The 14997-nt window shown below is 36.2% G+C and overlaps 1 protein-coding gene across 1 annotated transcript in view; it reads left to right on the top strand.

Moving 5' to 3' along the window:
* The first annotated feature begins 3676 nt into the window (after positions 1-3676).
* Positions 3677-14997, top strand: part of LOC129266666 (uncharacterized) — a 43025-nt gene continuing 31704 nt past the window's right edge. The window contains exons 1-4 of the mRNA XM_064104051.1: positions 3677-3774; positions 7994-8354; positions 9969-10268; positions 14368-14465. Of these exons, the coding sequence (XP_063960121.1) occupies positions 8027-8354; positions 9969-10268; positions 14368-14465 (726 nt within the window). The 5' untranslated portion in view covers positions 3677-3774; positions 7994-8026. The remainder of the gene's footprint in view (positions 3775-7993; positions 8355-9968; positions 10269-14367; positions 14466-14997) is intronic.

Here is a 14997-nt window from a genome sequence, read left to right as displayed (position 1 = left end):
TACAATTTTACATGATTATCCCATTCCAGGTATAGTATAAACACTGGTCTTATCATAACCCTTTTAAAAATAAAAGCCTTAGTAGCTCTGTGGTTACATCCTGTCATAAACTTCCTTTTAGAATTAGCGTATTATAAGTCAAATTTGACCTTTGCTAACCTCTACGGGTCAATGGCCTCAAGGTCAACGACTTTAAAATATCAGAATATTGATGTTTTGCATCGATAGTTCTTGATTAGCGTGTTAAAATATTTGTCATATCAACGCTTATGTGCCTGAAAATTCCAGAGATAATTTCTACAGGCTTTGAGTTTTGAAATTTGAGGACCTCTAAAGATAATTGTCCTTAAAAATAATGTAAAAATATTGGTACTCGGCATCACTGGTTGATATGATATTTTGAGATATTTGACCTTTCACTTTTCTCAGCAGTCAAATGCTGAGGTCTGCGATCTTTACCCAAATGATCTGTTGAAAAATAACAAAACTGTATCATTTGTACTAGTATATCATTTGTATCATTTTTTTATGAACCAATGATGCTAAGTACCAACATTATCACATTTTTGAGGTCATTGACCTCTGAAAATGATCTCTGAAGGCCCTCCGATGTCAAGGGTCAAAACCTGCCATACTCATTAACACTCTCTTAATTATTCTGACTATTTAAAAGTTGTTTTTTTGCCCATCATTTACATGTAGGCCCTACAATTCCAACCATAGGTTGTTTTGAGTTTCCTCCAAGCATGAGGATTGCGGGGATGAAACAAGCTAACATTGGTTTGGTTGGGTTTGAAGAACATGGGACTCCAGCGAGAACATTACCTTGAAAGACTAAATTCTTTTCAATTCTTCACAGCTGGTCTTCCTGTTGAGCTCCATAAAGAGATGTTTGTTTTCTAGTAGAAGTTTGATGAGTTTGGTCAGATGAATGTCTTCAATGTGTTGTACCATTATATGAGTAGACCAGTGTCAGATGCAGTTGTTAATTCAACAAAATGTTCTACACCCGTTAGTTAGTTAACTGAGTCTGGTTGAGAACCTAGCCTGTATATTAAAAACCAGCCTGGTTAGGAAAAGGATGCTGTTCTATAATGAGACAATCTTTTGTTCAGGATGAGATGCTCAAGTAGCTTGTAGAGATATCAGAGTAGGGGGATCGGCCTGTAGCTTTTAGGCACATTTGGATCTTGCCCAGGTTTGAGGATAGCAATTGCTCTACCCTTAATTCCACCAAATTTCTGGAAGATGGGACTGTATAGCAAAGCATGCTGCAAAGCGATTGGTACCATGGAAGATATTCACTTTACTGTGGCTTGTACCGGGTTGCTCTATTCAGCAGAAGCTGGTTAGTAAACTAGTTAAGTTTCATATTTTAAATCCAGTGACCTTTGAAGCCCTCAAGGTTAAAGGTCACAACTTTTAATACTCACCTATTTTCTCATGAAAATCAAAGGACCTTACAAGTTAAGATTAACTATTCTCACAAACTAACAATGTTTATAACGAACTTATGATGCAAAACATCAATGTTTATGATATTTCGACGTCAATGATCAATTAGGTCATTGCCTCCAGAGTCCAGCAGACGTCAAATCTGACTTTCATATGAAATGAATTTTTAAATGAAACCTATGATAAAATATACCACTGGTGAAAGTTCATTGCCTTAATCATAATTTCAGTGTTATGATTAGACCAGTGTTTGTACTACTACGATTAATCATTTTGGATCACTTTGGATATATGCAAATTAGACGCCTTTCCACCACTTGGGTTTTTCTGGACTTTTGGTACGTGTATGTCATTTTAGAGACTTCATGGATATGCATTGTGTTGAAATAAATAGTATTGCAATTTTTTTGTACAGAGAGGCCTATTTAAGCCTATCATAAAACAATGAGCACTAAGCGTCAATACTCCAATATATTAAGGACATTGACCTTTTCTAGCTCTGCAGGGTCAAAGTTCAAATCTTATAACCCATCAAATTCTTTATAAAATTATAGAATATCAGGTTACTTTGAAAGTCAATATTGGATGATTTTGTTTGCATTAAAACCATTTTTATCATGAGCTAATGATGCAAAACGTAAATTTTCTGATATTTTGAGGTTATTGAACTTAAGGTCAGTGACCTCTAGAGGTCAGCATAGGTCAAATCTGACTTGCATCCTAATTTTGGAATTAAGCATACATGGTGAGATATACATGTAATACCAGTTGGTGAAAGTTTAATGCTTTAATAATAATTTTTTAAAGAACTATGATCAGATCACTATACGTACTACTATTAATAGATATGAAAAATACTCACGATGGCAGCCATTTTGGATTTATGCAAATTAGACGTCTTTCCACGACATGGACTTTTAGTATGTCATTTTTGAGACTTCATGGAAATGCATTACAATATTTTCATGCTGAAATAAATTGTATTGCAATTTTACACAAGAGGCCTATTTCTCATAAACCACTGATGCTAAGTGTCAATATTCTAATATGTAAAGGTCATTGACCTTTGCCAGTGCTACGGGGTCAAAGGTCAAAAGTTTTTTATAATACACAAACTTCATTCTAGAATATTAGGATACCCTGAAATCAATATTGAATATTTTTTAGTATTATAACCTTATTTATCATGAACTTATGATGCAAAACATCAATTTTCTGATATTTTGAGGTCATTGACTTAAGGTCATTGACCTCTAGAGGTCAGCAGAGGTCAAATCTGACTTGCATCATAATTTTAAAATGAAGCCTATGGTAAGATATAACACTGGAGAACTTTTCATGCTTTAATTATAATTTTTAAAAGTGCTATGATCAGATGAGTGTTTGTACAACTAATAATAATTATGAAAAGTTCTCACGATGGCCGCCATTTTGGATTTATGCAAATTAGACGTCTTTCCACCACTTGGATTTTTCTGGACTTTTAGTAGGCCCTATGTCATTTTGGGGACTTCATGGAAATGCATTGCGGTGAAAAAAATTCTGTTGCAATTTGTTTGAGGTCAAACCTTATTTTTCCTGGACTACTAACCTACTCCGTACTATCGTAGAACACTCTTTCATAGCTAACTAACGTTAACGACAGTAACGTTTTCGGTTTAGCCTTAGGCCTAGATTATACATGAATTTAGGGTCTATTAGATTATCCAATTCACAAAAAATTCAGGTGATAATGTTTGTTACATTTTTAGGAGTAATTGTGCCAAAATTCCCATGAAGTTTGGAAATAAATATATATGATTTTCTTGAAAAAACTTCGATCGGCCAGTCTTTTTCAGATTGAACAAAAATGTGCCCCTGTTGTCTGCGCACCCATATTCACTTTACACACGTTTCGGTGATTTTGATGAGAAAGGCTGCAAAAAGTGCAAACGATCAGTCAAAAGAGTGGGATTCAAATACAATTAAAAAGGAGCATCTGCTAATGGCTAAGTAAGTATAGATATGACAAACCTTTTTCTTTACAACTCTAGATGGTGCCTGAACCCGAGTCTCGAAGTAAAAGTGCACAATTTTGAATATTAGTTGAATTTTCAATCAGGTTTTCCACTTATGACATCGGCATAATTACAAGTTAAGAATATCGACGTGAAACTTTCAGCCAATCAGAAGCTGTCTAGACCCTGACGATAGATGGCGTTTTAAAAGTTTCATTAAAATTACATAAACCAAAGGAAAAGAAAGTCGCGACTTGCTGGGTGAGAAGGCTTCCCATTTCCCTTTATTTATTTTCGTAACATTTCTGTGGCTGTTGTTAAGGTAAGCGTACCACTTTTGGCCCCACTTTTTACGAAAAACATGCATTTTATGTCCATTAGAATCTATACATTGATGTCTTAAGCAGAAGAAATGTTATTCGAACATCAGTCACTTTCATTTACTGATCACGCTCCCCACTCACTGAGCTGACCTCGGGCTCAGCCCAACCAGCGGGAGACAGCGGCGTGTCCGCCCGGCTCTAGGCCGGAGCTAGATGGTGGCGTCCTGTTCATCATCATCTGCTAAATCAGGGCCCGGCGCTAATGCAGTTTCTATCTCGAACTTCGAAGATGAAATTAGAGACTAAGATGCACGTTATGATGAGGAGTGAGGGTAATTTCCATGGCGATTTTTCAGGAACTTTTGCCTTTTTGGGAACTGTCAAGCGAAACTGCAAGTGCAAAGTCAAACTCAAGACTCAAGTCAAAGACAGTAAAGTTGGGAGTCAGTTCTTCCAATAAAAATCCAAATCAGATGACAGAACGTTGGGAAATAAATTAAAAGGCAAATTTCCACATGTTCAACTCCCTCCCATAACTACAGGGACCCGCACTTGCAGGGAATTTGCATGCATAAGATACATGAACATAACTGCTATTGAACACACAGTAGATTCAAGTTACTGCTCAAAATCCAGGCCAGGGACCAGGTAAAAAAATAAAAATCCATGATTTGACTTCCAGAGATTCTTATGACCCTCACTAATATTATTAATGGACTCCAAAAGATCGATGACCAAAAAAGAATCTTGTAAGGGGAAAGCGATATCCACCGGAAATACTGCTGCCAAGATCGCACATGTTCAATCTATCGCAATAAAAAAAAATCTGCAATGGCCTCCGCGTGGCTTCCTTACGGCGGGAAATTCGACCCCCTTCTAAATATGGCACAATCCCAAACATTGGACATATCGGCCGATTGCATTGGAAATGCGTGCTGTTGATGCACGCGTGCTCGTTTTCAGAACGAAGTCGCTCGCAACTGAGCGAAGACGTCCGATGTTCGGAGCCGAAAGAGGTCCGATTGGCAAGTAAATTATCATTATTTACCGATTTCTATATCAAAATTATTGATAGAAATAATTAAAATCGGCATTTGCGCAGCTAGAATAAATTATTTTATCAACAATTAAGCAATTATTTTCGGGTCTAGAGTGCGACTTAAATCGTCAAAATTGATTGCGGGGCACAACTTTATGCGTCCGATATTTGGAAAATGCGTCCGATTTTTGGCAAAAAACAAGCTTCTGGTAGTAAGTAAATAATTTCCGTTTACCATAATTTTTTCGATTCTATTTTTTTATGACATTGATATTCAACATTTGTACTACAGAAATAAACATGATCTTTATTTGATTCAATGATTGTATTTTTGTTTTGGTCCAATTATGCTTAAGTGTCCGATATTTGGGCATTATTAATTTGCACAATCAGGGTCCCATCTTACAAAAAGTTGTGATTGATCCGACGGATCAACCACAATTATGAAAAGCCAGCAACATCAACATCTCTGCATGGTTGTTTAAGATATTTTCTAGATATGATGTATGTGGGCGATTCCATGGTAAATCGCATAACACTTTTACATGTCTCTTGTATGTACTCTTTTTCTAATACTTGGTGCTGTCAGATTTAAAGGGGGGGGGGGGGGTCTTTCTGTCAGGTTTATGTTGCCAATTTATCTTGACATATATATGAGACTTTAAAATAATACATACAAAAAGGTTGAATGCTGTAGGCCTACATTATGGACGCAATGACATCCCAAAAATTGGTCAGTCGCATTGCACAAAAGGACATGGAAAAACGGTGACTGAGTACTCTATAATAGTTCTTTCAAATCAAAGCACTTGTACCAATTCCAATACCTGCAAAACATGACTTACAGTTACATATAGTTTCCAGGGATGCCAGTTTTCAGGCAATAGCCTGAATTCAGGCTCTGGTCATTTATTTTCAGGCCATAGTTTTAGCATTTTTGTGTACAAAATATTGTATTATTGTAGGAGTGGGCTATAAATGGGTGATTTTTGGTTTTACTGTGGGAACAGTTTTTTTGTGTTCCTTTTACCTTATCTCAACATGAAATGACAATATTTTTTGTCTCGGGTCCGAGAAAAAAGCGTGCCGGGCCAAAATGCAAAATGGCCGCCAAAACCCCCCAAAATCACAGTTTTGGCCACAACTTTTTTATTTGGTGGTCATTTTCTCTGGTTTTGGTGTCTATTCATATGTTTTGGGGGGCAGGCAATTTGTTTTTCCTATAATTAGTACTTTTAAACCATTATTTGTAGAGTTAAAGTAATTATACCTAAATTTTGCCATTTTTGTAGCCTTTTTTCAGCCAAAAAGTGGGTTTTATCATCCTGGGGTTCTGGGATATTAGATGGTACCAGGTCAACAATAGCAAGCAGCTTCATGTAGCTATATTGCTTTTATTCCTTCACTTTGGGTTTTACGGATATTTGTGAAATATATCTTATCAAATAAAAGAAAATGTCATTTATCCATAGGGGCTATACGGTGTACAATGCACTGTACATACTACACTGCATATATCCATGCATTGACCACCATGGCATATGACAAGGCCTGTATATAAACTATAGTGTCATAGAAATGAGCTTCAAAGGTTTAGAATTAGATTGTAAATTTGATTCCTTGTCAGCTGATGTACATGGTGAAACCAGCAAATTAAATTACACTTACATGTAAATATCACATACATGTATCTATACCAATACGTACATCACATTTTTAGCCATATCTTCTTCATTTGGAGGCTTTTTTTAAAACCTGGTTCTGGTGTATAACTGGCCTATGTTTATGGGGTCAGGTAACTACTAGTATCATGGTAACGCTGATCAACAGCCAATCAGAATAAAGGATTGCATGCAAGTTACCATTAAGTTAAGTTAAGATAATGGTAAATTTTTATGCAACGGGGCCCAGAATAGCTACAGTGTAAATTACCTCTCTCCGCCCCCTGAATTAGCATATTTGACAAAACATGTCCTCAATTTCTGAGACAAAACATATCTTCAATTTCTGAGGCATCTAATTCTAAACCTGAGAGCTCATTTCTATGACACTATAGTTTATACAAGCCTTGTTATCTGTCATGGTGGCCAATGCATTTATGCAGTGCAGTATGTATGTACAGTACATTGTGCATATGTATACTGTATAGCCCCAACGGATAATTGACATTTTTTTATTTAATAAGATATATTTCACAAATATCCGTAAAACCCAAAGTGGAGGAATAAAAGCAATACAGCTATATGAAGCTGCTTGCTATTGTTGACCTCGTACCATCTAATATACCAGAACCCCAGGATGATAAAACCTACTTTTTGGCTGAAAAAAGGCTTCAAAAATGGGAAAATTTAGGTATAATTACCTTTTAACTCTACAAATAATGGTTTAAAAGTACTAATTATAGGAAAAACAAATTGCCTGGCCCCAAAAACATATGAATAGACACCAAAACCAGAGAAATTGACCACCAAATAAAAAAGTTGTGGCCAAAACTGTGATTTTAGGGGGTTTTGGCGGCCATTTTGGATTTTGGCCCGGCACACTTTTTTCTCGGACCCGAGACAAAAAATATTGTAATTTCATGTTGAGATACATTACAAGGAATTAAAAAAAACTGTTGTCATATTGAAATTACAAAAAAAGTATTTTTGACCCATGTATAGCCCACTCCTAATTATAGGTGATTTTCAGGCCCTCTGATGAATTCCAACTGGCATCCCTAAGTTTCAAATAAGACATAATTTGAATTTGGGAAGCAACTTCAAGTTTCTTTCTTTGATATAAAAATTCCAGTCAGTCGCATTACACTTTGTTTTTTAGTCTGGCACCACAAATTTGACATTTTATATCCCTTCCCGGAACTTATATTATGAAAATTTTCTTTTAATATGAAATTCCATTTGAGTTTTGATAGAAAAATTTGATCCAGATTTGAAATAGAGCCAATATAATTTTTTGGAATATGTCGGCTTTTGCTTGGAATTGCCTATATTCAAACATTCATCTTTTTCTTGAAAATACAGTGTGCTACTCTCTGTTTACAAAGAATTCCTACGGTAGAAAAAATATGACAATGATGGATTTCCATATACATGTAGTTCAGGTTGATTGGATCAATCGTAACTCTTTGTATTAAGACAGGACCTTGTAGTATATCTGTGCACATCTTTTCTTTACAGCCATTTGAAGTGCAGACAGGCACCCATCAAGGAATGATGGCATCCTTCACCTTCCACCTCGTGACCTTAATCACGGTGATCATCGCCGTTGTAGATGCGGCCCCCGACCTGAGCGTCTGCGATCCTTCGGACCAGCCCTACCCTTACGACGGCCCCCCGCTGCCCACCCTCCCCTCGCAGTATCGGCTCAAGGTGGAAGCAACCATCACGAACCGGCACTACTCCTTCATCCTCGAGGAGTTCTACGATGAAATCAACAATCGCGGCGCGTCCGTCTCGAAGTCCAGGGGACAGACACATTACACCACCTACGACTATGCTCGCAACCAGACTCTTCAAGTCACAACAGATGACGCCACAGGTTAGTGTAGGGTAATGTAGAGTGAAAAGTGTCTCAGGAATTTAAAGGGTATACCTCCAAGAGCCCAGATACATGTATGTTCAATTTACTTGTGTCTTGAGAGCACATGTCCTCCCTTTAGATTCCCCCTGAATACATTTCCCTTGACCATTGAACCAGGAAATTTAATTGTGTAGCTCTAGGATTAATCCCCCTTTGAAAGTCTTCTCTCCATTATCTGTATAGTAAATCAGAAAAAAAAATCAGCATTTAAATTTCTGTGTACCTGATAAAACAGCAAATTAATATCTTCATTCGTGTGAATCATGATTTAAGATGTCATTCAAATTTTCAGGATTGGGTTATTGCCTTCAATTGTAAATTTTTTCATCATGAAGAGCTTTATACGTGAATGCTTATTTTGAGTATCCCCTATTTAGTGCATTTCACTATTGAATTCCCTCACAGTTATGAAGTGGAGTACACAAAATAGACATTTGTGTTTTGGGGGCCTGGGGGTATAACTTTGTGAGTTTACCTTGAAATTTATTTTGATTTGGTGCCCAATCAAAAAAAAGTCAGCATTTATTTCTTAACCTGTAGAATGCTGAATTCTGTCATTCGCATAAACTTTGTACAGGTATAACGCGGCTCCAGTTGTCAACGGGTTAACCTCTTCCCAAGCAAGGAATTGGCTTCAAATTTCAGGATATAATCTTTGTAAGCTTTCAGATATCCAATCATTGAATTTGTGAGATAATGCCAAAAATTGCCTTTTTTCAAGGCTGCAGAGAGAAGACTCTTAAACTTGTAATTTATGGACGATAATTAGGTTCCATGACATTTGTTCTGGCGACAATTGCTCCGGCGACAATTGCTCTGCTCTTGATTCCGCACTAATGGAATGAGCAACTTCAACCCTGGGTTTAACACTACCCTATCCTAAACCTAATATAAACCCTATTGCGACCCTAACCCTACATCTTAGACAAAATTAAGCCCGGAGCAATTGTCGCAGGAGCAAATGTCGTCTCACCGATATTTAATCAGGCTAAAAGTTTTGTGAAACATTTTCAGTAAGAAGGTTCAATAGTGTGAAAGGTGTAGGATGTAGATTGAGGTACTAAAAATAGCTTAAAGGTATTGTTTAACTTTGTGAGCAGCCGATTTTAAAAAATTCTCAAACCAAGATGAAACATGTGTATAAGTGCATGTATTAGAACTAATAAACCCTGAAAACAACCATTATTGAGAATGAAAAGCTAAACCTACAAGGCAAATCCAGATTTTGTAAATAGGCGTCTTATAGACGCCTAAATAGTACACATAAGTGTATGGGATGAAATTAAGATGGTGTTTCCGGTCACTTTATATTTCAATTTTTGAAGCACTGAATAATTATTTTCGAACGCAATTTTTTCTGGGCTTCATTTTTGTTACATATCACAGACACAGGTGACAAGTGTGACCTTCGAGCTCAGATTTTTTAAAAGTCAAACCAATGTTAACCAATCACTTTAAGATATCAGCTTATATATTGATAACAATGATAATAATAATATGCAGCATGCGCTTAATACAGATGATTCTAAGCACTGCATATTAAAGTTGCATCTCTCTCCTTGTCTCTGGCAGGTACTTCCAGCTGCAGGGTCAGCGGCTTTTCTCGCTTCAGCTTGTTTGGCTTCCACGTTGAGAACGGGAGTGGCCATATCAACGGCACCAACGCTGTCTTCAGGTTTGGCGAGGAATACAACGAAACCTACATGGGCATGACGACGGTGCGGGGTATTCCTGCTAACCACTGGCAGCGTTGCGTCTATGCCCCCGGGGCCAATATTACGTTCCGACTTGATTTCTACTTCTCCAATGCCAGTTTTCATCTTCAATCGGGGGCTAATGCCATTCCTCTAAGAGCAACAATTAATGGATCAGGTAAATTTGATGTCTGTACATCAAATATGTATTTAATACAGTGCACCTAGATGGAGAGATGCAATCGTTTATTCATGTTGTGTAAGCCCTAGCAAACAATATTGTAGAGCAATCATCCATTTAATATTTGACTTGAGTTCATGTGAAACATGAAACATGAAATTTAACTAAACTTTTGGGAAGGTTATTTGCTTCCCCCCTCCCTCAGTTAATTTTAGTCGCTTGTAACAAGCTTGTTATTTTTCTAAATAAAAATTTGAAATGACTCTGCCTGCATAAAGCTATTATTTGTCCCTGTGTTGTTGACACATATCTAAAAAAATGAGGGCAGCTAAAAATAAAATGTATTTTAGAAATGGTAATGTTTGCAACTTCATATTGTCTGAAAACAGTCTCCTTTTGTCTACATGTACATGTAGAACTCTTTCTAGGTAAAAAATGGTTCCACATGACATTGTAATATTTTATAATTAAAAAAAAAAATTGTTTTGACAGACAAAATTTTAACTTCCCAGTGACATATGATGTGATATCATAAATGGTACATGTATGTTGATACGTTGTTTGGCTTTTAGTAGACTTGTTAACTGCAAAAAAAGGGGTGAACGCTGCATTTTTGAGTACAAATGTCCCACTTGGCACAAATGTTCCTTGAGTCAAAAGAAAAGGATTCATCCAAAGAGACACGCTGTATCTATGCAAATAAGCAAGTAATTTGCATAAATTTGCATATTATATCGATATAGTAAAAAAAAGTATTTCAGAATATATTTTTAACCAGAACTGCCCTAAAATTGGAAATAAAGACTTAGGGTAAGAAAGGGAAGAAAATTGTCAAAAAATAATTGGGATATCCTTGTTTATTATTACCTAATTTACATAAATTATGCAAATTATAATTTAAAACAAAGTATTTTTTCATGAATCCTGAACTGTTTTATAAATAACAGCAATTAATACACAATGTCAACATTCTACATGAAAGAGAATATATTAGCGAAAACATCGATATGCTTCATGGCAGTATTAGTGTCTTAATTTGCTTAGAAAGAGGGCAAATATGTCAAAATGTATGACGTGATATTGCGCTAAAACGAGACCAAAACAACCTCTATGTCACAGTCACACTCACGAATCGGACAATAAAGCGATCAATGGTATGTCATTCGAGATAACACAATCTCAACACAATAGCTTCCATCGGCTTCTCGTATCGCTTTTGTTGGTGTGTCTGCCACACCGTAATCTATGGTATATACGGGCAAAATGCATTTCGGTATCGGTAAAACACTATTAATTTTGTTTTATTTGTTTCTAATTTGTTTCTCTTGGAAAATTTACAGGAGACATTGCTTTGCAGGTTACTGCTTTAATGAAGCTCTGGCACATGAATCATGACGAATGTACCCCACCTCAATCCATATTTTAACTTTGTTAAAATATATATCTTTTGGAGACCCTAAAGTGGCAAAACTGCATTCCCCGCGGCATTCCCGCTACTTTACAAAACCAGTTTGACTTGTATTATCGACTTGGAAAAGACAGATGTATGAGACATCAGTTAACATGTTTCCAGAAAATTGTTTTTTTTTTATTTAAGCCTACGTCCATGGGAGCCCTCCGAATTTACCCCATCCCCTCTCTGTATTTCGACACTAAATAACAAAAAAATATCGTGTTTTAAAGCCACCGGCAAGGCAAATTGCGTTTTTGGTATAATAAAGCAACTTTTATATCTATATTTCATATTTATCTATATTAATATTATTATTATCATTAATATTATTATTATTATTATTATTATTGTTATTATTATTATTATTGTTGTTGTTGTTTTGCAGTTTGTAATAATGCTCTAGCACAGTAAAGGCTATAACCCAACAGGAGCATGCCTAGGATACCCTTTCCCCTTTTGGTTTTATGTATTCAAAAATAGTTTATTGTCTTTAGAACTCATATCTTGGAATAGATTGAGGTGAAAATACTCTACAATTGACATGTAGAAGAGCTGTGGTACATTGAAGAAAAGCCACACGTAAGCTCTAAAATACCCCTTTATTGATTCCACTCTATGTTAAATTTAAATATTTTTAGAGTCCATTCGGAAGAAAGATACATTTCTACTACACACAGTAAAGCCTCTTTACTTTCTCCTCTTGAAAAAAAAAACATAGAAGGCATTGTTTTATATCGCATAAAATAAGTTCGTGTACATGACGGTGGCCTGTCGAAGTTGCCCAACCCTTTATTTTGTTTTGACAATATATATTTAGAATATCGTCTAAATGAAGCCCTCATCTGGAAAAGGGCACTTATTAAAGGCAGCATCTACATTATATAGAGGAGGCCCTGGTACTTGGAAGCGGGGGCTGAAGCACCCACAAGATTTTTCTGAAGGGGGGGGGGGGGCTGTGCTGCGTGTGTTATTCTCCATAGACAGCACCCCCTGGAATTCCGGCAGATGTGACAAAACGAAAAAAAGAAACGTTACTTAAAAAAAAACCTTCATTTGTAGTGCAATCCATTTTGTTTATTTGCTTGTTAAATTTCTTGATGTTAATTTGAAAAGCAAAAAAGTTTCAATGTAAAATTTTGGTCCGAAGAAATTTAACAAGCTTCAGCCCCCTCTTCCCAGTGCCAGGGCCTCCTCTATATAATGTAGATGCTGCCTTTAATAAGTGCCCTTTTCCAGATGAGGGTTTCATTTAGACGATATTCTAAATATATATTGTCGAAACAAAATAAACGGTTGGGCAACTTCGACAGGCCACCGTCATGTACACGAACTTATTTTAAGAGATATAAAACAATGCCTTCTATGTTTTTTTTTTCAAGAGGAGTTGCAAAGAATATAAAAATATAGATATAAAAGTTGCTTTATTATACCAAAAAACGCAATTTGCCTTGCCGATGGTTTTAAAACACGATATTTTTTTATTTAAAGTCGAAATACGGAGAGGGTATGGGGTAAATTTGGAGGGCTCCCGTGGGCGTAGGCTTAAATAAACAAAAAAAAAACTTTCTTCAGGAAACATGTTGACTGATGTCTCATACATCTGTCTTTTCCAAATCGATTATACAAGTCAAACTGGTTTTGTGGCGGGAATGCAGGGGGATGCAGTTTTGCCACCTCGGGGTCTCCAAAAAGATATATATTTTAATAAAGTTAAAATATGGATTGAGGTAGGATACATTCGTCATGATTCATGTGCCAGAGTTTCATTAAAGCAGTAACCTGCAAAGCAATGTCTCCTGTAAATTTTCCAAGAGAAACAAATTAGAAACAAATAAAACAAAATTAATAGTGTTTTACCGATACCGAAATGCATTTTGTCCGTATGTATCATAGATTACGGTGTGGCAGACACACCAACAAAAGCGATACGAGAAGCCGATGGAAGCTATTGTGTTGAGATTGTGTTATCTCGAATGACATACCATTGATCGCTTTATTGTCCGATTCGTGAGTGTGACTGTGACATAGAGGTTGTTTTGGTCTCGTTTTAGCGCAATATCACGTCATACATTTTGACATATTTGCCATCTTTCTAAGCAAATTAAGACACTAATACTGTCATGAAGCATATCGATGTTTTCGCTAATATATTCTCTTTCATGTAGAATGTTGACATTGTGTATTAGTTGCTGTTTTTTAAAAGCAGTTCAGGATTCATGAAAAAATACTCTGTTTTAAATTATAATTTGCATAATTTATGTAAATTAGGTAATAATAAACAAGGATATCCCAATTATTTTATGACAATTTTCTTCCCTTTCTTACCCTAAGTCTTTATTTCCAATTTTAGGGCAGTTCTGTTTAAAATATATATTCTGAAATACTTGTTTTTACTATATCGACATAATATGCAAATTTATGCAAATTACTTGCTTATTTGCATAGATACAGCGTGTCTCTTTGGATGAATCTTTTTCTTTTGACTCAAGGAACATTTGTGCCAAGTGGGACATTTGTACTAAAAAATGCAGCGTTCAACCTCTTAACAAGTCTACTATTTAGCAGTTATGGATGTATTGAATAATGATGTGCAACCTTTGCATTCCTGTTCTGATATTGTTTATTATGTTTTATTTCTGACAGCTGTAAACAGAACAACGCAGCAAATGTACAATTTCTATCACAATTATGAATATCTAGAAGTTGAGCCAGGTCCTATAACCTTGGAAAGAGCCTTTGAGGTGAGACACTAAATTTTTTGCATTTACTCGTGAGGACTTTTGATTGTGGCCCAGTGGATTAGTCTTCTGACTTTGAAACAGAGGGCCGTGGGTTAGAATCCCAGCCATGGCGTAATTTCCTTCAGCAAGAAATTTATCCACATTGTGCTGCACTCAACCCAGGTGAGGTAAATGGGTACCCGGCAGGATTAATTCATTGAATGCCGAAATGCAGCTCAAGCTAAAGCCGGGGTAATGATAATAATAACAACGCACCTCGGAATAGAATATTTCTAGATAGATGGCGCTATATACAGGGATGTGAGAGTTCAGATTTTTATCTGATTTCAGATTTTTTTTTTCAGCTTAATTTCAGCTTATTTTGGGCCTTCCTCTGTACAAAAAGTATGAGAGCTCTTTCTATTTCAGACTTTTTCAACACTCCTCAGCTTTTTTCAGATCTTTTTATTTGTGACCACTCACACCCCCTGTATATAAATGCCTATTGTTGTTATAAGGTGTTGCATAAAGCTGTTCTTAAGTTACAAGCGAC

This window comes from Lytechinus pictus, chromosome 8 (genome assembly GCF_037042905.1).
Source record: "Lytechinus pictus isolate F3 Inbred chromosome 8, Lp3.0, whole genome shotgun sequence".
In the NCBI taxonomy this organism is placed as follows: Eukaryota; Metazoa; Echinodermata; class Echinoidea; order Temnopleuroida; family Toxopneustidae; genus Lytechinus; species Lytechinus pictus.
This window is presented reverse-complemented; position numbering and strand designations above follow the sequence as displayed.